Here is a 24054-nt window from a genome sequence, read left to right as displayed (position 1 = left end):
TATGTTTGTGGTGAAGTGACTTTTGCATCACAAAAGCGCAGTATAACCACTATGGTTAAGAAAGCCTATCACCTTTATTTTGGCTGCAAAATTGGAGATCAGGACAAGAGGTGGGCCCCACACATATGCTGCAACACTTGTGCAACAAATCTTCGCCAGTGGTTGAAAAGGAAAAGGAAATCTATGCCTTTTGCAGTGCCAATGATTTGGAGAGAGCCAACAGATCATACCAGCAATTGTCACTTGTGCATGGTGCCTCCAGTTGGGAAAGGTGTGTCAAAGAAGAAAAAGCGGACTGTGCATTATCCAAACATTCCATCAGCTATATGCCAAGTACCCCATGGAGAAGGACTGCCAGTTCCTGATGCACCAGAATCATTCTCACTTGAGTCAGACGAGGAAGAGGAGGAGGATGAAACTTCTGGTCCTGAACCATCAATGTCACAGGACCCACATTTTCTCCCATCCTCCTCCTCTGAACCACACCTCATAACACAAGGTGAACTGAATGACCTTGTCAGGGATTTGGAACTACCCAAGAGTAAGGCAGAGCTGTTGGGCTCCAGACTACAGCAGTGGAATCTCCTGGCAGGTGAAGTTAGGGTTTCCATGTACCGTGACCATCAAAAGGATCTTGTCCCATTCTTCTTCATGGAAGGTGATCTTGTAGCCTGCAACAACATCGATGGTGTGATGGCAGCCCTCAACATCGTTCACTGTCCAGATGAGTGTAGACTGTTCATTGATTCATCGAAGACGAGTCTTAACGTTGTTTTACTGCATAATGGCAATGTTTTGCCATCAATTCCAGTTGGTCATGCAGTCCATATGAAGGAAACCTATGACAACATGAAACAACTTTTGAGGTGCATAAACTATGACCAACATCAGTGGCAGCTTTGTGGTGATTTGAAGGTTGTTGCTCTCTTGCTTGGTCTGCAGACTGGATACACAAAGTACTGCTGTTTTCTCTGTGAATGGGATAGTTGTGCAAGAGATTCCCACTACATCAAGAAAGATTGGCCACTCTGACAGTCATTCAAACCTGGGAGGAAAAGTGTTCAGCATGCACCACTTGTTGAATCAAGGAAGCTTTTGTTACCACCCTTACACATCAAGCTGGGTCTGATGAAGAACTTTGTCAAGGCCATTGACAAAACAACACGCAGCTTTCAAGTACCTCCGTGGAAAATTTCCAAGGTTAAGTGAAGCTAAGAGAAAGGAAGGTGTCTTTGTTGGTCCTTAGATTCGTGAACTTCTTCGAGATGATGCATTTGACCATGCACTGCGTGGCAAGGAAAAGACGGCATGGAAAGCCTTCCAGTTAGTGGCAATAAATTTTCTCGGAAACAAGGCAGACAACTCCAGGTTGTTGGTGGAAAACCTCCTCAAGGCATACAAAAGCCTTGGTTGCAACATGTCACTAAAGATACATTTTTTTGCACTCTCATCTAGATTTTTTTCCACCGAACTGCGGAGCAGTGAGCAACGAGCACAGCAAGCGATTTCACCAGGACATTGCAACAATGGAGAAACGCTATCAGGGCAAATGGAGTCCATCAATGCTTGCAGACTATTGCAGGACAGTGACAAGAGATGCTCCATTTAATGAATACAAGAGACAAGCCAAGAAGCGCTGAGTAGACACTGAATAGGACTAAACTATGTACATAATAGTTTTTTGCCTTTTGTTTCATAATAAATTTTATTTATATAACCCTTTTGCTGATTTTTAAAGTGTTACATAAACAGGACAGGTGAAATATTATCATGTAAAGCAACCATAAACACATGAAAAGACCTAGGTTTACAATTTATGATTAAAACTCTAATATCTACACAATATACATAGACATAAAATGTAAAAATTTAAATATCTTAGAAACAGTAGCCAATCAGTTGTTTTAATTGTCATATTTGAATTCATCACATCAAAATACATAGATTCATAGATTCACAGATTCTAGGACTGGAAGGGACCTCGAGAGGTCATTGAGTCCAATCCCCTGCCTGCATGGCAGGACCAAATACTGTCTAGACCATCCCTGATAGACATTTATCTAACCTACTCTTAAATATCTGCAGAGATGGAGATTCCACAACCTCCCTAGGCAATTTATTCCAGTGTTTAACCACCCTTACAGTTAGGAACTTTTTCCTAATGTCCAACCTTGACCTCCCTTGCTGCAGTTTAAACCCGTTGCTTCTTGTTCTATCCTTAGAGGCTAAGGTGAACAAGTTTTCTCCCTCCTCCTTATGACACCCTTTTAAAAACCTGAAAACTGCTATCATGTCCCCTCTCAGTCTTCTCTTTTCCAAACTAAACAAACCCAATTCTTTCAGCCTTCCTTCATAGGTCATGTTCTCAAGACCTTTAATCATTCTTGTTGCTCTTCTCTGGACCCTTTCCAATTTCTCCACATCTTTTTTGAAATGCGGTGCCCAGAACTGGACACAATACTCCAGCTGAGGCCTAACCAGAGCAGAGTAGAGCGGAAGAATGACTTCTCGTGTCTTGCTCACAACACACCTGTTAATACATCCCAGAATCATGTTTGCTTTTTTTGCAACAGCATCACACTGTTGACTCATATTTAGCTTGTGATCCACTATAACTCCTAGATCCCTTTCTGCCGTACTCCTTCCTAGACAGTCTCTTCCCATTCTGTATGTGTGAAACTGATTTTTTCTTCCTAAGTGGAGCACTTTGCATTTGTCTTTGTTAAACTTCATCCTGTTTAACTCAGACCATTTCTCCAATTTGTCCAGATCATTTTGAATTATGACCATGTCCTCCAAAGCAGTTGCAATCCCTCCCAGTTTGGTATCATCCGCAAACTTAATAAGCGTAATTTCTATGCCAATATCTAAGTCGTTGATGAAGATATTGAACAGAGCCGGTCCCAAAACAGACCCCTGCGGTACCCCACTCGTTATGCCTTTCCAGCAGGATTGGGAACCATTAATAACAACTCTCTGTTTACAGTTATCCAGCCAGTTATGCACTCACCTTATAATAGCCCCATCTAAATTGTATTTGCCTAGTTTATCGATAAGAATATCATGCAAGACCGTATCAAATGCCTTACTAAAGTCTAGGTATACCACATCCACAGCTTCACCCTTATCCACAAGGCTCGTTATCCTATCGAAGAAAGCTATCAGATTGGTTTGACATGATTTGTTCTTCACAAATCCATGCTGGCTGTTCCCTATCACCTCACTACCTTCCAAGTGTTTGCAGATTATTTCCTTAATTACTTGCTCCATTATCTTCCCTGGCACAGAAGTTAAACTAACTGGTCTGTAGTTTCCTGGGTTGTTTTTATTTCCCTTTTTATAGATGGGCACTATATTTGCCCTTTTCCAGTCTTCTGGAATCTCTCCTGTCTCCCATGTTTTTCCAAAGATAATAGCTAGAGGCTCAGATACCTCCTCTATTAGCTCCTTGAGTATTCTAGGATGCATTTCATCAGGCCCTGGTGACTTGCAGGCATCTAACTTTTCTAAGTGATTTTTAACTTGTTCTTTTTTTATTTTATCTGCTAAACCTACCCCCTTCCCATTAACATTCACTAGGTTAGGCATTCCTTCAGATTTCTTGGTGAAGACCGAAACAGAGAAGTCATTAAGCATCTCTGCCGTTTCCAAGTTTCCTGTTACTGTTTCTCCCTCTTCACTAAGCAGTGGGCCTACCCTGTCTTTGGTCTTCCTCTTGCTTCTAATGTATTGATAAAAAGTCTTCTTGTTTCCCTTTATTCCTGTAGCTAGTTTGAGCTCATTTTGTGCCTTTGCCTTTCTAATCTTGCCCCTGCAGTCCTGTGTTGTTTGCCTATATTCATCCTTTGATAATAAATAGCACATTTTATCTCTGAAGCAGACGACTTCTCAAATATTGTAGACCAGTTTTATTTAGTCCTTCACATAACACAAGAACTAGGGGTCATGAAATGAAATTAATAGATAGCAGGTTTAAAAGAAAAAACAAAAGGAAGTATTCACACAATGCACAGTCAACCTGTGGAACTTTTTGCCAGGGGATGTTGTAAAGACCAAAACTATAGCAGGGTTCAAAATAGAACTAGATAAATTCATGGAGGATAGGTCCATCAGTGGCTATTATATGGGAAGGGATTCAACAACATGCTCTGAGTATCCATAGTCTGTTTGCAAGAGGCTGGGAATGGGCAAAAGGGGATGAATCACTTGGAGATTAGCTCTGAGCTCAACTGAGCCCAGGTCTGGGCACCTGCAGGACACAGTGCTAGACTCATACTTCCATGCAGGCATTTTTCTAAAGATTCATATCTTATGGTTAAGGTCATATTTTGTGTTCTGACCCATTGGACTCGAGCTAAAGAATCTTGTCTTATAGGCCAAAATCTCATTTATACTAAAATCTCGGATTGAAAATTTTTCTTCAACATTAATTTTTAATGGGCTATTGGGGGGTTGTTGTTTTTTTTTTTCAAAAATGTGTCTGTTTTCAATGGAAAATTTCATTTTTTATTCAGAATAATTTAAATGGGAATAAGTACCTATTGGGAATTGTGGTTTCCTTCTTGTGTTTCCGTCTCCGCTGTGGCTGGGCTCCCCATAGGGTTGGCAAATTTCTAATTCCAAAAAATCAAACACCCTTGCCCCGCCCCCTGCCCCACCTCTTCCCCGAGGCCCTGTCCCTTCTCTGAGGCCCTGCCACCACTCACTCCAGCCCCCCTCCCTCCGTTGCTCGCTCTCCCCCACCCTCACTCACTTTCACTGGTCTGAGGCAGGGGGTTGGGGTGCAGGACTGGGTACAGACTCCAGCTGGGGATGTGGGCTCTGGAGTGGGGCCAAGGGATTTGGAGTGCAGGAGCAGGCTCAGGACTGGGGTAGGGGTTTGAGGTGTGGCAAGGGTTGAGGGTTTCAGCTGGGGTGTGGGCTCCAAGGTGGAGCCAGAAATGAGGGGCTTGGGGTACAGGAGGGGGCTTTGAGCTGGGGCTGAGGGGTTTGGAGTGCGGGAGGGGGCTCAGGGCTGGGACGGGGGTTGAAGTGTGGGAAGGGTGTGGGGTGCAGGCTCTTCGAGGGGGTTCTGCACTGGGGTAGGGGTTTGCGTGGGGGTGTAGGGTCTGGGAGGGAATTAAAAAGTGTGAGGGGATTCTGACCTGGGGCAGGGGGCTCGGATTGCAGACTCCGGCTGGGCGGCACATACCTCAGTGGCTCCCAGTCAGTGGCACAGTGGGGCTAAGGCAGGCTCTCTGCCTGCCCTGGCTCCATGCTGCTCCCAAAAGCAACCTGCATTTCCAGCCCCTAGGCGGAGGCAGGCCATGTGGCTCTGCATGGTGTGCACTGCCTGTACCTGCAGATGCTGCCCCTGAACCTCCCATTGGCTGCGGTTTCCAGCCAATGAGAGATGTGGAGCTATTGCTGGGGGTAGGGCAGTGCACAGAGCTTCCTTGATTGCCTCTGCGCCTAGGGGCAATAGGGACATGCCAACTGCTTCCAGGGAGCTTCTACGAGAATAATTGAATCTTTAGGCCCTGAAATGCTTTTGACAATCTGACCCTAAGCAGAGAATGTTAAAAGGGGTGGAATAACAAGAAAAAAGTTGCAGATTTGGGGAAAGGAGATCTTTCTGGTTTGTTTAATCTTCCTTCCTTCCTTCCTTTCCAGAGAACACATGGCACACATGCCATGGACAAATCAAACATCCATAATCAAGTTCCTGCTCCTGGGATTCGGGAACCCAAAAGAAATTCAGATTCTGCTTTTTGTGGTGTTTCTAGTGATCTACATTGTGACCCTGGCTGGGAACCTTCTGATTGTTGCTCTAGTTGTGGCTGATCAGCAGCTTCACACCCCCATGTACTTCTTCCTGGGGAACTTGTCCTTCCTGGAGACCTGCTACACCTCAGTCACTGCCCCCAGATTGCTGGCTGGGTTCATAGCAGAGGACAGGACAATCTCCTTCAGCGACTGTATCACACAATTATTTTTCTTTGGTGCTTTGGCATGCATAGAATGCTTCCTCCTTGCAGTCATGGCTTATGACCGTTACTTAGCCATATGCAACCCACTCAACTATAATGTTATAATGAACCTCAGGGTCTGCCTTCAGCTGGTATCTGCCTCCTGGGTAACTGGTTTCTCAGCTAATGCATTAGTAGTAGGGATGGTGCACCAGCTAAGTTTCTGCGGTCCCAATGAAATTAATAATTTCTTCTGTGATATGGAGGAGCTGCTCAAATTGTCCTGCACAAAAAGCCTCCTGGTAGAAATGATTGTTTTGGTCTCCTGCTCCCTGGTATCCCTGGCCCCTTTCCTCTTCATTGTTGTGTCTTACATTCTTATCCTCTTGGCCATTCTGCAAATTGCCTCCTCTACCGGGAGGCAGAAGGCCTTTTCCACCTGTGCATCTCACCTGCTGGTGGTGAGTCTGTATTATGGGACCATCATTATCATGTACGTGATGCCATCTGCAGAGTGGTCCCCAGCATTGCATAAAGCTCTCTCTCTCATGTACACGGTCATCACCCCGATGTTCAACCCCATCATCTACAGTCTTAGGAACAAAGAGGTGAAGGGGGCATTCAGGAAAGTTGTGCTGCAGATTTTAGGCATGATTTAGGCTGTCATTTTCAGAACGACGTATGGAAGTTTGGCACCCAACTTCTATTGCAGATCAGTGCCTAATTTATTTCGGCCACTTTGAATAACCTAGCCTAGATCTCAACAGAATTATGAAGATCACCTACAATCTTAACTGCACTTATTAATGGTTTCTTTGACTAGGCCCTTCTTCTTCTTAAGCAGCACTCAGGATTTCACAACACTGGGCCTGAAAAAATTCCTGAAGGAAGTTTGAAAAGGGACTTTTACCTATGAGGCCCTTATTGTCCAGCTGTGTTGGAAGTGTCTTGGCATGGTTTCAAAATGAAATGTGGACATTAAGCATTGGTGCCTTAGACATTTCTAAGATCTTCGATTTCCCTCTCAGTCTTTCCTCCACACACCCACAATAACAGCTCCTTACCACTAGCTTTATCTGCACACAGAAACTTCCAGAAAAACAGAATACTCAGAAAAAGTGCATGACCAAAAATATACAAAGTTGTAGGGAAAGTAAAGCATGTGTGAAGACGTGTTGGAACTGAGTCCCTCTTCTCAATCTGAAATATCATTGCACTGCATAGCCTTATATAGTGGAACTAATCCTTGACCAAATATGGAATCTGGTTGAGATTTTCAAAGATGCCTAAGGGAGTTAGGCACCTATATCCAACTATCATTTAGGTTCTTAGTTCCTTTCACTTCCGTTGGGAATCCCAGCCTTCCTGGTTGCCAGATACCAAAGCTATTGTGGCTTTGGAAGTACTGGCCATCACTTGGGTTCAAGAAAATCTGTTCTACAATGTGTAAGAAAGAGCAAACTTCAGAACATCTGAAATCAGGCAGAACAGGACAGTGGTTTGTGGAAATGGACACACATGCACATTGGTATACACATCAATTAATGTAAACATTCTGGCATAGTCTCTGTAACCACTGGGTTTATTCATCACAATGCATTGTCCATGTCTTGTTCCCAGAAGTGAGCATGCCCATCAGTAAGTTCTATGAGGAAAGCTGTCCCACGCTGACCTGAATTATACTGGTGTTCCGGGGGAAGAATAAGTCTATTCACTTCTTATTGCAAAACCTTGTGGAAGATTGTAATTTCCTGTCCAATTCAAAGTGTTTGATAATTACAATCAAATACCAAAACTTTTAACTCAACCCATCACCATTATTTTGTGTCTCCAAAGCTTTGTTCTTAGCAATGCCCAGTGTGACTTGAGTTGTTTTTCCCAAATGTAATTGCATTTGGTGAAACAGCCTAATGAATCTCTGGGGCAGGGGTATGATTCACATCACGATGAAGTCTAGTTTACCTTTCTGAGCGATGATGGTTCATTATAATTCCCAGCCCTTTACCGATAGACATCCTTTCTTTCACAGACTAGCTGCCCATTACTCATCCTTGACACATACTGCTGTCTAGTGGTCGCATCACAGAATAAATTGCTCTTTCCCATTAGGTAACATCTGCTGACATCTAATTGCCAATATGCTCTGGCCAGGTGGTCACTTTGCGGTATAACAGCCCATTTATCAACCTTCCCTTTTGCTCCCCACTAAAATGTTATGGGCTACCTTATCCAGTGGTGTAAAGTAAGGTGGCTCCACTGAAGATAATGGACTGGTTTGCCATCTAGCTTTAATTGATGTAGCTCCATTGGATCAGTGGGACAGATCCCAGCTGCTGGGATTCAGCCATAGCTCCACTGGAGTCAATGGCCCAGATCCACAGCTGGGGGAAATGGGTGTAGCCCCACTGACATTAACAGAGCTATATCAGCTTACTAGAACTGAGAATCTGGCACAATAGCTGCTCCTTTCTTATCCCTTCTTTTCTGCAGTCACCTAGAAGCCTTTATATAGTAGGGCTGCCCTTTTGCAACCCCAGAGGGTCTGCTGACATCCTGTCTCCATTATGCAATGTAGCTGCTCCTTTCTCATTGCATATCAACCATTCAGTACAGTGTACGTGCAAAGTTCTCATCAGTGACCCTATTCAGACATGCTACAGCATTTACACAGTATCACTGCTCTGTTCTCCTTCCTTCCCAGCCAGAGGCAGCAGGGTGTGGTGGATCGGGCACCAGAGATATGGATTAGTGTCCTCACTCTGCAGGTATCTGCTGTGTGGTCTGGGGAAATTACCTCACTTCTCTGTGCCTCGGTTTCTCTCCCCACTTTTTTTACCTTTGTCTGTTTAGAATGTAAGGCCCCTGAGTCAGGATCATCTCATAGTGTGTGTTCAAGCCCTGGCGAGAACCATAAGGGTGTGATCATGGATAGGGCATGAAATCACAGCTGTTATATACAAAAATATTACTTGTAATTGTCCCCTTTGGCCTATTGCTCTCCCAAACTTACTGGAAAAAATGGAAGGGGCTATATCTGGTGTTCTCCATCCTAAAGCTAGTGGGGTTGGATCACAAACAGGCACCCCTTAGAGTAAAAAGCTAATATTGTATTTCATCTCATGGCTATGGTTACAGATTGAGTTGGAATAGACTTGAATCTCAATTCTAATTTGATTCTATTTGAATACTGCTTGGTGGAATAAACTTTTCTAGTTATTCCTGACAACTTCTGTGGCACCGTCTGAACACCACTGAGGTCCACTGCAAGTTCTCTTTCTTTGCAAATGTGTTTTTAGTAGCACAAAGTGAGATTTATAGGCAGAAACTCCAGGAAAACATAGCCCTATGTGTTAACTAATTTTACTTTATAATTGCATGAATTTCCTTAAACTGGAGCTATTTTTTTAAGTCTCCTTCTAACGAAAATTAATAAATGGGAGTGAAAGAAGAAAAAAATTCAGAACTGGTTAAATCTTGTCATTAGGATAGGGAAATATGCTGGGAAATGGCCTGTTTTTAATCAAAATATTTAATGCAAATTGTTGGTTTTGTCTCAAATTTTCTTGTTTTCTGACGGAAAATGCTGTTTTTTTTATTTTTGGTTTGTTTCCCCCATTCTCTCCTCTTCCACCTCTTTTTCTTTTTTTCCATTTTGACACTTTCTGGGTATGGTGGTCATATTTATCTAATTGAAAACTAATTTTTTTGTTGCAGAAAATTCTGGAAAAAAAACCCAAATGAAATGCAGAGGGGAATATATGTGAAACCTCCCTAAAATCAGAGATACGCAAAATAAACAAAACATTAATACAATTTGTATTCTTTTATTTTCATTTTAATCAACTGTGTAATCACAAGATTTGAAGATGACATATCTAGTATAGCTTGATACAATTCACCTCAATTTTGTTGTATTTCTAAGGGCTTGTCTACCCTGTCACTTTACAGCACTGCAACTTTCTCACTTGTGGGTCTGAAAAAAACAAACGCCTGGGCGCTGCAAGTTTCAACGCTGGAAAGTGCCGGTGTAGACAGTGCACCAGTGTTGGTAGCTATTCCCCTCATGGAGGTGTTTTTAAGAGCGCTGGGGGAGCTCTCTCCCAGCACTGGTGCCGCGAATACACAGCCACGTTAAAGCGCTGCTGCAACAGCACTGCCGCAGCAGCGCTTTAACGTTGCTAGTGAAGACATGCCCTAAGCTGCATTGAGCCTGGAATTATTTCTGCAAATTCCTTTTCTTGCTAGCACAGTCGTACATATCTCCACTGAATCTTGTTTGGATGCCTCAAAAGCAGAAATATAACCACATACATCAGACTTATAGCCACACCCTTCAAAATAATAGGTATCACAGAATCATAGAATATCAGGGTCAGAAGGGACCTCAGGAGGTCACCTAGTCCAACCCCCTGCTCAAAGCAGGACCAATTCCCAACTAAATCATCCCAGCCAGGGCTTTGTCAAGCCTGACCTTAAATACCTCTAAGGAAGGAGATTCCACCACCTCCCTAGGTAACCCATTCCAGTGCTTCACCACCCTCCTAGTGAAAAAGTTTTTTCCTAATATCCAACCCAATGCAACTTGAGACCATTATTCCTTGTTCTATCATCTGCTACCACTGAGAACAGTCTAGATCCATCCTCTTTGGAACCTCCTTTCAGGTAGTTGAAAGCAGCTATCAAATCCCCCCCCCCCCATTCTTCTCTTCTGCAGACTAAATAATCCCAGTTTCCTCAGCCTCTCCTCATAAGTCATGTGCTCCAGCCCCCTAGTCATTTTTGTTCCTTCCGCTGGACTCTTTCCAATTTTTCCACATCCTTCTTGTAGTGTGGGGTCCAAAACTGGACACAGTACTCCAAATGAGGCTTCACCAGTGCCGAATAGAGGGGAATGATCATGTCCCTTGATCTGCTTGCTCCTACTTATACAGCCCAAAATGCTGTTAGCCTTTTTGGTAACAAGAGCACACTGTTGACTCATATCCAGCTTCTTGTCCACTGTAACCTCTAGGTCCTTTACTGCAGAACTGCTGCCTAGCCACTCGGTCCCTAGTCTGTAGCAGTGCATGGGATTCTTCCATCCTAAGTGCAGGACTCTGCACTTGTCCTTGTTGAACCTCATCAGATTTCTTTTGGCCCAATCCTCTAATTTCTCTAGGTCCCTCTGTATCCTATCCCTACCCTCCAGCATATCTATCACTCCTCCCAGTTTAGTGTCATCTGTAAACTTGCTGAGGGTGCAATCCATGCCATCCTCCAGATCATTAATGAAGATATTGAACAAAATTGGCACCAGGACCAACCCTTGGGGCACTCCCATTGATACCGGCTGCCAACTAGACATGGAGCCATTGATCACTACCCGTTGAGCCCGATGATCTAGCCAGCTTTCTATCCACCTTATTGTCCATTCATCCAGCACATACTCCTTTAACTTGCTGGCAAGAATACTGTGGGAGAATACTGTATAAGAAATTATATGTCAGCTACTGCCTGAGCTGCAGTGTAACAGCAAATATCTGTCCAAAAGCTGAGCGAGTGATAGAACAGCTGATGTGACCTTGATTCACACAATCTTTGTTTCTCAGGCTGAGTAACAGGGGACCGACCATGGGTATCAGGACAGAGTAGCAGGCAGGGAACACTTTGTAGCGATCTCTCAAAAAATGGTTAATTTATATGATTAGTCCCTGCGATATGTCAGTGGGAGAGCTTCTCCTGTTGACATAGCATCTGACGTTCATGGAGGTGGTTTTATTATGCTGATGGGAGAGCTCTCTCCTGTTGACATAGAGCCTCTTCACTAGATATGCTGAAATAGCGCAGCTGTATCGGTACATCTGTGCCGCTGCAGCGATGTACGTGTAAACACAGTGTAAGTTTCCCAGCCCTGAAAAAGAGCTCTGTGTCAGCTCGAAAGCTTGTCTCTCTCACCAACAGAAGCTGGTCCAATAAAATATATTACCACACCCACCTTGTGGGATATAGGAAAATATTTCATCTTAGGTAACAATGTCAGTGATGACTTTGCCCCTTTCCCCTAGGGTTAACCACAACCAGAAAACATGGTAAAGGGTGGTGTTAACCTCCATGTTCAAACACCGTGCTATCAAATGACAAACAATATTCCCAATCTAGACATACAGCTACATTGATCAATTTCACACAGCCCTTCTTATGCTCCTTAGATATGCCTGTCTGATCAGCCAAGATGCCTTTCCCACAGGTGACTCATCAATATCTTATTCCCAGCATCTGGTGAAAGCCTGACCCCACTGAAGGGAATGGGAGCTTTGCCATTGACTTAGAAACATAGTGAGACACTGCGGCCCATATTCATCATAGTGGTATGATTATGATATTATGACATAATGATGATGCATCTTGCACAAGATATGCCTTGTGAGGTGTCTACAGAAAAGTTATGATTTGCTGAATACAATTATTCTATTTGTATGCATGCATCTTTTTTGTATCTGGAGTTTTGAATATTGCCTATGTATCTGTATTTCGAATATGCTTACTCTGGCTAGCACCCACAAATAGCCTTTTAGGTACAACAATGCAGAAGCTAGACAGTGCTGATGGCTCATCAGCACAGACAGTGGACCATGGAAGATATTAGTCTTCCTGTAAAGATATCAGCCAGTCTGTAAGTAATGGCTGCTATGATTCAGCAAGGCATGCAAGGGCACGTGACCAGACCACATGATACTGGACTCTATTTTGGTACCTGTGTTTTTCCACAGACTGGACTGGGAACTCAGCTTGGAACAAAGGGTTCCCACCATATGGAAAGACTATATAAGGTGGAAATTGACAGCATGATTTGTCTTTGTTACAGAGTCACTGGGGTGATGCTCTGGAACTACTCTATATGAAGCCAGCCAGGACTCTGGGGGAGCATGTCTCCTCTCTCTGAGCCTAGTGTCTCCAGAACAAGAAGCTTACTGCATCCCAGGGTGACAACCTGTCATACACAGGACAGGAAGGGAACTCCTGAGTGATCAAGTCCATTCTCCTGCTAGCAGTGGCAACCCTGTCCCATAATCCCCATTCATAAATTTGTCAAGCTCTATGTCAAAATGAGTTAAGTTGTTTACCCTGTCACTCCTGTTGGGAGGCTGTTCCAGAAACTCCCTCCTCTGATGGTTAGACACCTTCTTCTGAGGGCTTGTCTACATGGACAATTAATTCACGGCAAGCTGGGATGTGAATCTACTCTGCTCTAGTCTGCCATAGAGTAACTATCCAGGTTGACCTGGCCGACATGCACTAACTGTTCATTAATGCACTTCGATCTGGTGCCATTTCCAAAAGGACTAGATCAAAGCACAATAATGAACTGTTAATGCACATCAGCAGGCTCCACGTGGACAGTGGGATAGATTCATACCCCAGCCTGCCTCAACCTATGAGTTCATGTAGACAATGCAAGTTCTAAATTCCAGACTAAATTTATTCATGGCCAATTTGTCCACATTTGTTCCTTTGATGGTGAAGTGGCCTTTTAATACCCCTCCAGTCATAGGGAGAAAAGGAACGGGGTAGGGGAGGAAGATGATAACAGGGTTCAAAAAAGAACTAGGTAAGTTCATGGAGGATAGGTCCATCAATGGCTATTAGCCAGGATGGGCAGGGATGCAAAACCATGAGTGTCCCTAGCCTCTGTTTACCAGAAACTGGGAATGGGCCACAGGGGATGGATCACTTGATGATCACCTATTGTGTTAATTCCCTCTGAAGCACCTGGCATTGGCCACTGTTGGAAGACAGGATACTGGACTCGATGGATCATTGGTCTGACCCAATATGGCCATTCTTATGTTCTTATGACAACATTGTTCTTCTCCCTCCATGGCATTTACCTCTCTGATGTATTTGTAGAGAGCACACTCAGCCTTCATTTTGGTAGGCTAAGTAAGAAGAGCTCTTTTAGGCAATGTCTACACTACAGCCTATGTTGGTAAACCCTATGTCGCTAAGGGGTGTGAATATTCCACCCCCATGAGCAACATAATTTATACCGACACTGTCAGCTTGCTTTCTGAACTGTAAATATGGATTCAAGGAATGATCCTGCATCTCTCTGACTGTTTGGACTCTTACAGGAAAGTGTACCAATTCAAAGCAGAGATCCCCAGAGACGCTCTGGGTACTCTGAAAAGAATTTTGGGAAACTGGCAGTTTATTACATCACTGCTACTATTTGGAATTACACCCTGTGACTCACCTGTGCATATATTTTACCTGTTTTAACCTCTCAATATTTCTCATTTCCTTTTCTTAGCTAATAAACCTATAGTTAGTTTACTGCCAGGGTTGTCTTTGGGGTGAGATCTGGAATACTAATAGATCTGGGGTAAGTTACTGGTCTGTTGGGACTGGGAGCAACCTAATGTGGTGTGATTTTTGGTTTTAATAAACTTTTATCACAAAGTCCAGTTTGTCTGGGTGGCAAGATAGACTGAAGAGTATGTGACTCCATGGTAAGGACAATATAGTGATCCAGGAGTTCACATTTGTTGCTGGTTTGGTGAAATCTAATTATACAATATACTACCAGTTTGGGCTGTCTGCCCTGTTTTTCTGCCAGTCTGCCATGAGGTCAGCATTCAGAGTCATGAGCCACTCCATACACTGTGACACCAGCAGGACAGTTGCTCCTTAGTCTGACCCATGGTTACTGCCCTAGTGGATAGCGAGAAAGCTGTAGACGTGATATATCTTGATTGTAGCATGGCTTTTGATACAGTCCTACACGACATTCTCATAAGCAAAATAGGGAAATGTGGGCTAAACAAAATTATTATAAGGTTGGTGCACAACTGACTGAAAGACCGTACTTAAAGAATAGTTATCAAAGGTCCCTTTGAAACTGGGAGGGTGTATCTAGTGGGTTTCTGCAAGGGTCAGTCCTGGGTCTGGTACTATTCAATATTTTCATTATTGATTTGGATAATGGAGTGGAAAGTATGCATATAAGACTTGCAGTTGACACCAGGTTGGGATTGGTCGCAGGCAATTTGGAGGACAGGATGAGAATTCAAAACCACCTTAACAAATTGAAGAATTGGTCTGATACCAACAAGATGAAATTCAATAAAATTTAGTGCAAAATACTTCACTTTGGAAGGAAAAATCAAATGGGCAACTACAAAACCAGCAATAATTGGCTAGGTAGTAGCATTGCTGCAAAGGACATGGGGGTTAGAGTGGATCATCAATTGCATATGAGTCAAGAATGTGATGCGGTTGTGAAAAAAGTTAATGTCATTCTGGGGGGTTGTGGTGGGGCGATTACCCCACACCTAGAGAGACTGGGCTGCGGCAGGCCTAGGCGCCTGCGTAGACGCGCGGCCAATCAGGAGAGGGCTTACTGGGAGCCAATAAGAAGACAGATTGGAGCCAGCCAATCAGGGCCCGGCTTAGCCATATAAAAGGCTGCCCAGAGCAGGAGCAGTCAGTCTGTCTCAGGCCTTCAGAGGGGAAGGTCTGTCTCCAGAGCTGGGAGGCCAGCACCACGGACAGCGCAGTGCAGGCCAGCCTGAGAGAGTGGGAGAAGGCCCTACTCTATAGCCTGCTAGGCGGCAGGCCTGGGAGGAGGAGGCCTAGCGTAGCGAAGGGCTGTTGGGGAAGCGGTCCAGAGGGATAGTCAGAGGAGGAAGGAAAGGAGAAGGAAGACAGTGAGACTGTCACACGAGGGCCTCTGGACCGGGACTCAGAGTAGTGGGCGGGCCTGAGTCCCCCCCCCCCGCTTTTTCCCCCTTTGTTTGCTGTGCTACCCCACGCACAGCCACGGGCCGCAGGGAGTCAGAACCACACCAGATCCTAGACGGTGAGGATCGGACTTGAAGGTGTGGGGCTGTTGTTTACCCCCCCCCCGGAAGGGGGTGTGATTGGACAGAGGGACACTGTCGGAGGGCAGTGCTCCGGAAGAGGAAGCCGACGTCAGGAGCAACGCAAGTCCGTGCAGCCCACAGAGGCGAGACGACAGGCAGAATGCCACCCAAAGAGGGCGCTCTACTGGTGCAAAACTAATTCCCCGAAGCGGCCAGGAGGAGGCGCCACAGCGGTGAGCTACCGACCCTGTCACACGTGGTGGAGAATGCGGGCATAGCGGTCCGCCCCTGATACGAGGGGCCAGCGCCAAGACTGCGGACTATTGCCCAGAGCAGTGTCTTGCGCAGACAGACGGTCGACCCAGATTGTGGGTACAGACCCGGACCCACCAAAGGGGTCCAGAGTGAGGGGATTGAACCGGGAGTAACCCGCTGAACCCCAACATGGAGGCTGAGAAGTTATTAAAATGGCTACTAGAGAAGCAGCAAGAGCAGTCGGCCCAGCAACACCAGCAGCAGATGCAAATGCTGCAGCAGATGACCACTCAGCAGCAGCTGATGATGACTCAGCACCAAGAGAATCAGCAGCAGCTCCTCCGAGAGTTGGCCACCCAGCAGCGGGTGCAGCAGGAACATTTGGTGCAACAGATGGCCGCACTGTTACGGCCGGCAGGAGGCACCCCTGGCGCCCCCATGGGAACCGGACTGGGGGATACCCCAGGGGCCCTACCGATACGCCTCACCAAGATGGGGGCCGAGGATGACCCAGAGGCCTATCTGGTCACATTTGAGCGGGTGGCGACTGCTGCCCGGTGGCCCTCAGAACATATCCGCATATCGGAGCCTCGACCCCCGGGAAGCACTCGAGTACGCCCGAGTCAAGGCGGCCATCCTAGACCATACCGGCATTAGCCCAGAGACCTACCGACAGCGTCTCCGTAAAGAACAATATCCTCCGGGGGCCCGACCCCGCGCCGTGGCCCAACGCATCCGGGACCACTGCTGGAGATGGTTGGACCCAGAGGGCCTGACGGGACCCCAGGTGGTGGAGCTGGTAGCCTTAGAGCAGTTCACCCAGATCCTACCCCCGGGAGGGAGGGCCTGGGTGCGACGGCATCGACCGGCCACCCTCTCCGCAGCAGTGGCCTTAATGGAGGACTACTTATCCGCCGAGGGGGCAGAGGCACCACCCCGAGCAGCCGAGAGCCTTGGTCGCAAGGGCGGCGCAGAGAAGGGGAACCCTCGTGGGACGGGAGCCTCTGGACCACTGGCAGGCAACAGCCATCGGCACCCGAGACCTCCCAACCCTGAACCCCGACCCAAGTTATTGCCGGTGGCGACTCGAAAGGAGCAACAGCCCCCGGAGCGAACAGGCCCCCCCGGAGGAGGCCCAAGCCCGGCCGAAACCCGAGAGAGGTGCTGGGGCTGCGGTCAAGAGGGACATTTCCGGTGAGATTGCCCTTTTATGGACTGCAGCTACGGGCAGGCCTGGATGGCCAGACAACGGGCACGGCAGAAAGGGGTAAGAAAATTGATAGTCCCGGTCCAGGTTGAAGGGAACCCCACCAATGCCCTCGTAGATTCGGGGTGTAGTCAGACCCTCATACGAGAGGGGCTGGTCCCGAACCTCAATCTTTCGGGGCCCCCGATCTACCTGCAGTGTGTGCATGGAGACATCCGCCAGTATCCCACAGCCTGGGTCAAGATGGGAGTAGGCGGCCGAGAGGAGGGTCTCTGAGTAGGAGTGGCCCCTAGGCTGGCCTACCCGGTGGTGTTGGGACGAGATTGGCCCGGCTTCGGAGAGGTCCTCCTAAGATATCAGCCACCCAAGCCCCGACCAGACAGGACTATAGCACCGGGAACGGGGCTGCTTGGGAGCAGGCTAAGGGATGACCCCGGCGAGGGGACCTCCTCGACGGCGGAGACCCCTGCGAGTTGTCCGGGAGACAGACCCCGTTCGGTGGAGGACGCCCGGGTAGAGTTAGAGCGCGACGGGGACTTCTTACGTGAGCAACGGGAAGACCCAACCCTAAGCCGAGCCTGGGAACAAGCCACCAACCCTGCTGTTGAGGGGGACGGGACGGTACGGACTCTGCAGGGCCCCCGCTTTGAGGTATGGCAGGACCGCCTGTACCGAATAGCGCAGGAACCCCAGACCCGAGAGACGTTCCGCCAGCTGTTGGTCCCCCGGAGACTGCGAGCCGGCCTCCTCCACTTAGCCCACTGGAACGGGCCCAGGCCGGTCAGGAGCGCCTCTATAATCGAGGGGCTAGAGGGAGGAAGTTCGCCCCAGGCGATCGGGTGCTGCTTTTACTGCCCTCTTCCGAGTCAAAGCTCCTGGCCAAATGGCAGGGTCCCTATGAAGTGATCCGACGAGTGGGACCAGTCGATTACGAGGTCAGACTACCTGGTCGATGGAAAGAGACCCGCATTTATCACGTTAACCTTCTAAAGGCCTGGAAAACCCGGGAAGCCATGTTCATTGGCCCGTCCACCCCAGATTCGGAACTTGGACCCCTAGCAGGGGACCTTCCCGACCCCAGACTGGCCACGCTGGGGTCAGGCCTCAGCCCTAGACAAAGGGGGCAACTACAACGGGTGGTAGAGAAGTTTCCGGACGTTTTATCGGCCCGCCCGGGCCGGACGACTTTAATGAGTCATCATATCGCCACCGACCCCGGGAAGAGGGTGACGGATAACCACCGGACGCTGCCCAAGAAAATGTGGGATACAGTGCGACGGGAGGTAGAGACAATGTTAGAGATGGGAGTGGTACAGGAGTCAACGAGCGAGTGGTGAAGCCCTATCGTCCTAGTGCCAAAACCAGACGGGACGACTCGGTTTTGCATCGATTTCAGGAAGGTCAACGCTATCTCCCGTTTTGATGCCTATCCCATGCCGAGAGTGGATGAACTGTTAGAGCGCCTCGGAGGAGCCAAGTACCTGTCAACTTTAGATTTGACTAAAGGATATTGGCAGATCCCACTGACGCCAAACTCCCGAGTGAAGACGGCCTTCCCTACGCCTTTCGGCCTCTTCCAGTTTGTAACCATGCCGTTCGGGTTACATGGAGCGGCGGCCACGTTTCAACGTTTGATGAACAAGATCCTCCAACCCCACGACCAATATGCGGCGGCGTACATAGATGACATCGTGGTCTACAGCCTTGACTGGGAGAGCCATTTACACCACCTGGCAGCAGTGCTACAAGCCCTCAGAGCGTCCGGCCTAACAGCTAACCCGGCGAAATGTCACTTAGGCCAAGAAGAAGTGACCTACCTGGGATACACGGTAGGAGGGGGGAAACTAACACCCCTGATTAGCAAGGTACAAGCCCTCAGAGATGTACCCACCCCCACGACGAAGAAACAAGTGCGTCAGTTTTTGGGATTAGCTGGGTACTATCGTCGTTTTGTACCAGACTTCGCATCTATAGCCGCCCCCCTGTCAGACCTAATGAAGAACTCCCAACCTCGACAGGTACAGTGGACTACGCAATGCGAGCAAGCCTTTAACACGCTCAAGGAACGGCTCACTCAAGAACCAGTACTACGACACCCCGACTTCACGAAGGAGTTTATACTACAAACAGACTCTTCAGAAGTCGGCCTAGGTGCAGTACTCTCCCAGGAAGTAGACGGGGAGGAACACCCAGTACTGTATTTAAGTCGGAAGCTGTTCCCCCGAGAAAGACACTTCTCAACAATAGAGAAAGAGGCCCTGGCAGTACGGTGGGCTATCGACGCCCTCCATTACTATCTGCTAGGGAATAGTTTTAAATTAATCACAGATCACGCCCCTTTGCGATGGATCCACAGCATGAAAGACACGAACCCTAGAATTATGCGGTGGTACCTTGCCCTCCAGCCTTACGACTTCCAGGTGCTACACCGACCGGGTAAGGCCCATACTAACGCCGATTTCTTCTCCAGGCTAGGGGAGGAGGGCGAAGAATCGGGTCAAGGAGGGGGATCTTTAGCGCAGGGGGTGGTCTGCAAGGGGGCAGTTAAGCTCCCATCCAACTGCGAGGCCCTGAACAGTTAGCCCTGACGGCAGAGGATCCGTCACGCTTGTACGGGGTGTGTCTCAAATGAACAGAGATTGCGAGAGGAGGGAACATACCCCAGCCTAGGCAGACGGCCGTGGGAGGAGAACCCTTGCGGGAAGCCCTGGTGGAGGACGAGCCCACACTCCTGGAACCGCCGAGGACTGCGACTTCTCCAGGCCGAGAGGGAGCCTCACTGTGGGAGGGACCAGCCAAGGCGGTGAACCACGAGACCCGTGGAGAATCAGGAGACCCGTGGGACACTCCAGCAGCGGAACAGATAGGAGGCAGCTTAAGGGAAGAGACGGACTGGTACGTCGGACCCGGTAAGCCTCAGCGTCTTTTGGTGGGACCCCCCTGCTGAGACGGTGGATAAGCCGGGTTGCCCGTTGGCAAAGACTAATTTCCGGGACTTTGGGGCCAGTAGGCCATAAGGCCCAGTGACAAGGGCTAAGTTTCTAGACTTTGAGCCGGTAAGCCGAGCCGCTGCGGGACAAAGATTGCTTTCCGTGCTCTAGGCCATTAGGCCGGTTAGGATACCCCCCCCCCCGGAGGGTTCTTAAGGGGGAGGGTGTGTGGTGGGGCGATTACCCCACACCTAGAGAGACTGGGCTGCGGCAGGCCTAGGCGCCTGCGTAGACGCGCGGCCAATCAGGAGAGGGCTTACTGGGAGCCAATAAGAAGACAGATTGGAGCCAGCCAATCAGGGCCCGGCTTAGCCATATAAAAGGCTGCCCAGAGCAGGAGCAGTCAGTCTGTCTCAGGCCTTCAGAGGGGAAGGTCTGTCTCCAGAGCTGGGAGGCCAGCACCACGGACAGCGCAGTGCAGGCCAGCCTGAGAGAGTGGGAGAAGGCCCTACTGTATAGCCTGCTAGGCGGCAGGCCTGGGAGGAGGAGGCCTAGCGTAGCGAAGGGCTGTTGGGGAAGCGGTCCAGAGGGATAGTCAGAGGAGGAAGGAGAAGGAAGACAGTGAGACTGTCACACGAGGGCCTCTGGACCGGGACTCAGAGTAGTGGGTGGGCCTGAGTCCCCCCCCCCGCTTTTTCCCCCTTTGTTTGCTGTGCTACCCCACGCACAGCCACGGGCCGCAGGGAGCAGCCGGTCAGAACCACACCAGATCCTAGACGGTGAGGATCGGACTTGAAGGTGTGGGGCTGTTGTTTACCCCCCCCCCGGAAGGGGGTGTGATTGGACAGAGGGACACTGTCGGAGGGCAGTGCTCCGGAAGAGGATGCTGACGTCAGGAGCAACGCAAGTCCGTGCAGCCCACAGAGGCGAGACGACAGGCAGAACGCCACCCAAAGAGGGCGCTCTACTGGCGCAAAACTAATTCCCCGAAGCGGCCAGGAGGAGGCGCCACAGCGGTGAGCTACCGACCCTGTCACAGGGGTATTGACAGGAATATTGTATGTAAGACACAGGAGGAAATTTTCCCACTCTGCTTGTCACTGGTGAGGCCTCAGCTGGAATACTGAGTCCAATTCTGGGCACAGGAAAGATGCGGACACACTAGAGAGAGTCCAGAAGAGAGCAACAAAAATGATAAAAGGACTAGTAAATCTGACCTCTGAGGAAAGGTTTTAAAAAAATGGGCATGTTTAGTTTTGAGATAAGAAGACTAAGGGGGGAAGTGATCACAATCTTCAAATATGTCAAAGGCTGTTATAAAGAGGATGGGAATCCATTGTTCTCCATGCCCACAAGAAGTAGGACAAGAAATAATGGGCTTAATCTGCAGCAAGGGAGATTTAGGTTAGATATTATGGAAAACTTTCTAACTCTCAGGGTAGCTAAACTCTGGAATGGGTTCCAAGGGAGGTGGTGGAATCCCCATCACTGGAGGTTATTAAGACCAGGTTGGACAAACACTTGTCAGGGATGGTCTAGGGTTACTTGGTCCTGCCTCAGCGCAGGGCTGAACTTGATGACTTCTTGAGGACCCTTCCAGCCCTACATTCCTGGCAGGTTCACTGGGGCAACATGTATGAGGTTCGAGATGGGGGCAGGGGAGAAAAATAAAGAAGAGTAGCTGTCAACCAAGCTGAGTGCAGGAGTCAAAGGGACAACAGAGCTTAAGACAGAACCATCTGAGACCCAATCAAGTCAGTATATGCTGCTGTCTATTGGTTCTTTTGGAAAACATCTGCCACTTTCTCTTCTGTTGTTACACCTTGCAGCCATATAGTAGACACAACTGGAAATTCATAAATGAATCTCTAAGGACCTTTAGTGCCCATTATACAGTATAGCCAATCCTACCCCATTAATCACCCTCTGCTGTCCCCCAGTGTCCATTATACTTCCAAATCCGTTGTCGCTTATCCTAACTAGTGCTATTATACATATATACTACTATTACTTAGCTCTTATCTTCCCCTGTGTTAGTTGCCTTCCCAAAGCATCAAGTATTTCCCTATATTTCATTTAATTCTAATTGTATTTTTAAACTGTTCCTAACTCTTTGAACTCACATATTGTTAGTGAATTGGACACAGTTGCAGGCATATCATTATCATCATTCTCACCAATAAAAATACTAATATTGCTTCCATTTATTAACCTGACCATCAAGTTTCTTTATTTTTATTTTTCTGAAAGCAAAAGGCATTTACAATTGTTCTGTGAATTATTTTCATAATACATGTGAACCTGGAGAAAACACACAGCAGATAGTTCAGAGAGAAATATGGGATGTCTCAGCAGTGCAGGCAAGCAATCATTAAAATGCAAATTAAACATTGAAACTTAATTTGAAGCCCATGAAACGTAATATCCCTCCTTTATCTTTTTTTCAATGATGATATAGATAGTGACAAAGGAGGTCTTGATATCTTGGAGATAATTTATGCAGATCACATTTTTTTAATCTCTAAGACACAAATTTGAATGAACTGTTGCTTGTATCTTTTCATGACAAGCTCATACGCCATGCTGAGGGGCACGAAAAAAACATAAACAAATGAACAAAAGAAAAAAAAAAGGAAACCTAATCACACAATGAATTTGAAGACACTTAGGACAATCTGAACATCCCAGAAGCAGAATTCCCACTGAAAGTCACATAGGCTGTGTCTACACTACAGAGATTATGCCAGCATAGCTTTGTTGGCATAGCTAAAATGACACAGCCTACACTGATGGAAGGGGGTTTTCCATTGATGTAGGAACACCATGTTCCGGAACAAAGTCAGCTACATTGATAGAAGCATTTTTTCAGTAGGCAAAGCTGTGTCTACACTGGAGGTTAGGTTGGCATGGTTCTATCAGTCAGAGGTGTATTTTTTCACATCCCTGCATATAGTTATGTCAACCTAACTTTGAAGTGCACTCCAAGCCTTGGGCACTTTTGAATATCTCACCCATATTGCACAAGCTCAAAGCAGAGGAAGGCTCCATTCATAAATGAACCAAGGTCACATTTACTTACCCCAGGAGGAGAACGTAACCTACCTCCTACTTGTGTGGAAGAGGGTTCTAAGGAACAGACTTTCAAGGTCTCTGGGCAGCTAAAGGTGCAGTTAGGTGCCTAGCTGGACTTGTAAAGTTCCTAAGCAGGTTACCTGCCTAACTTATATGGACGTAAATCGGAGTTGGGCACATAACCTCTTTAGAAAACCCCATTTGGCTCCTGTTTGCATCTTAGGCAGCTAAATACCTTAGAACATCGAGTGTTTGGCTCCTAAAGCAACCATAGCTGGAGGGAACAGCCTGGGTTTGTTTGAAGGCTTGTTTGTGGAGTGAGAAATGTGGGATGAATTTCTACAATTAACCTCAACCTGGTTTAAGGACAGGAGCAAGACAAGGAGGAAGGAGAAAGGGAAAATAACCTGGGGGTGGAAGAAATTGGATGAGAAAAAAAGAAAGGAAGGGAGAGAAAGGGAGTGGGATGGAGGGATGCTGACAGAGCAGGGGAAGGTGGTGGAGAAAGGAGGGAGCAAGAGAAGAAGGGAGTGCAATGGTTGATGAGAATGAAGAATAAAGAAAAGAAAAAGTTCATGAGAGGGGGATGTTAAGAGACGTATACACAAGCTGCAAACAGGTCCCCCACAGCAGTAACATGAATCAGTCCTAAACCTGAGTAAGAATTTGAACAGTCAGAACATTTGTATTGTGTTCATTTTACTTCTCTTGTTAGCCCATTAGCTCCAGGCTACCTGGACTCTGCCTCAGTAAATTAGGTCAAATTATCTCCATTTCACTGCCAGTGAAATGCAATTAGC

The 24054-nt window shown here is 47.4% G+C and overlaps 1 protein-coding gene across 1 annotated transcript; it reads left to right on the top strand.

The window, feature by feature from the left end:
* The first annotated feature begins 5659 nt into the window (after nt 1-5659).
* Nucleotides 5660-6607, top strand: LOC128847123 (olfactory receptor 1020-like). Its single transcript, XM_054046464.1, has one exon. The coding sequence runs from the start codon at nt 5660-5662 to the stop codon at nt 6605-6607; it is 948 nt and encodes a 315-aa protein (XP_053902439.1).
* Nucleotides 6608-24054: the final 17447 nt, after the last annotated feature.

Source organism: Malaclemys terrapin, chromosome 12, assembly GCF_027887155.1.
Source record: "Malaclemys terrapin pileata isolate rMalTer1 chromosome 12, rMalTer1.hap1, whole genome shotgun sequence".
In the NCBI taxonomy this organism is placed as follows: Eukaryota; Metazoa; Chordata; order Testudines; family Emydidae; genus Malaclemys; species Malaclemys terrapin.
Note: the sequence above shows the minus strand (reverse complement) of the source record. Positions and strands in the feature narration are given on the sequence as shown.

What these genes read in the sequence shown, in the direction of transcription:
- LOC128847123 (XM_054046464.1), top strand. Translation starts at nt 5,660, where the DNA reads ATGGCACACATGCCATGGACAAATCAAACATCCATAATCAAGTTCCTG.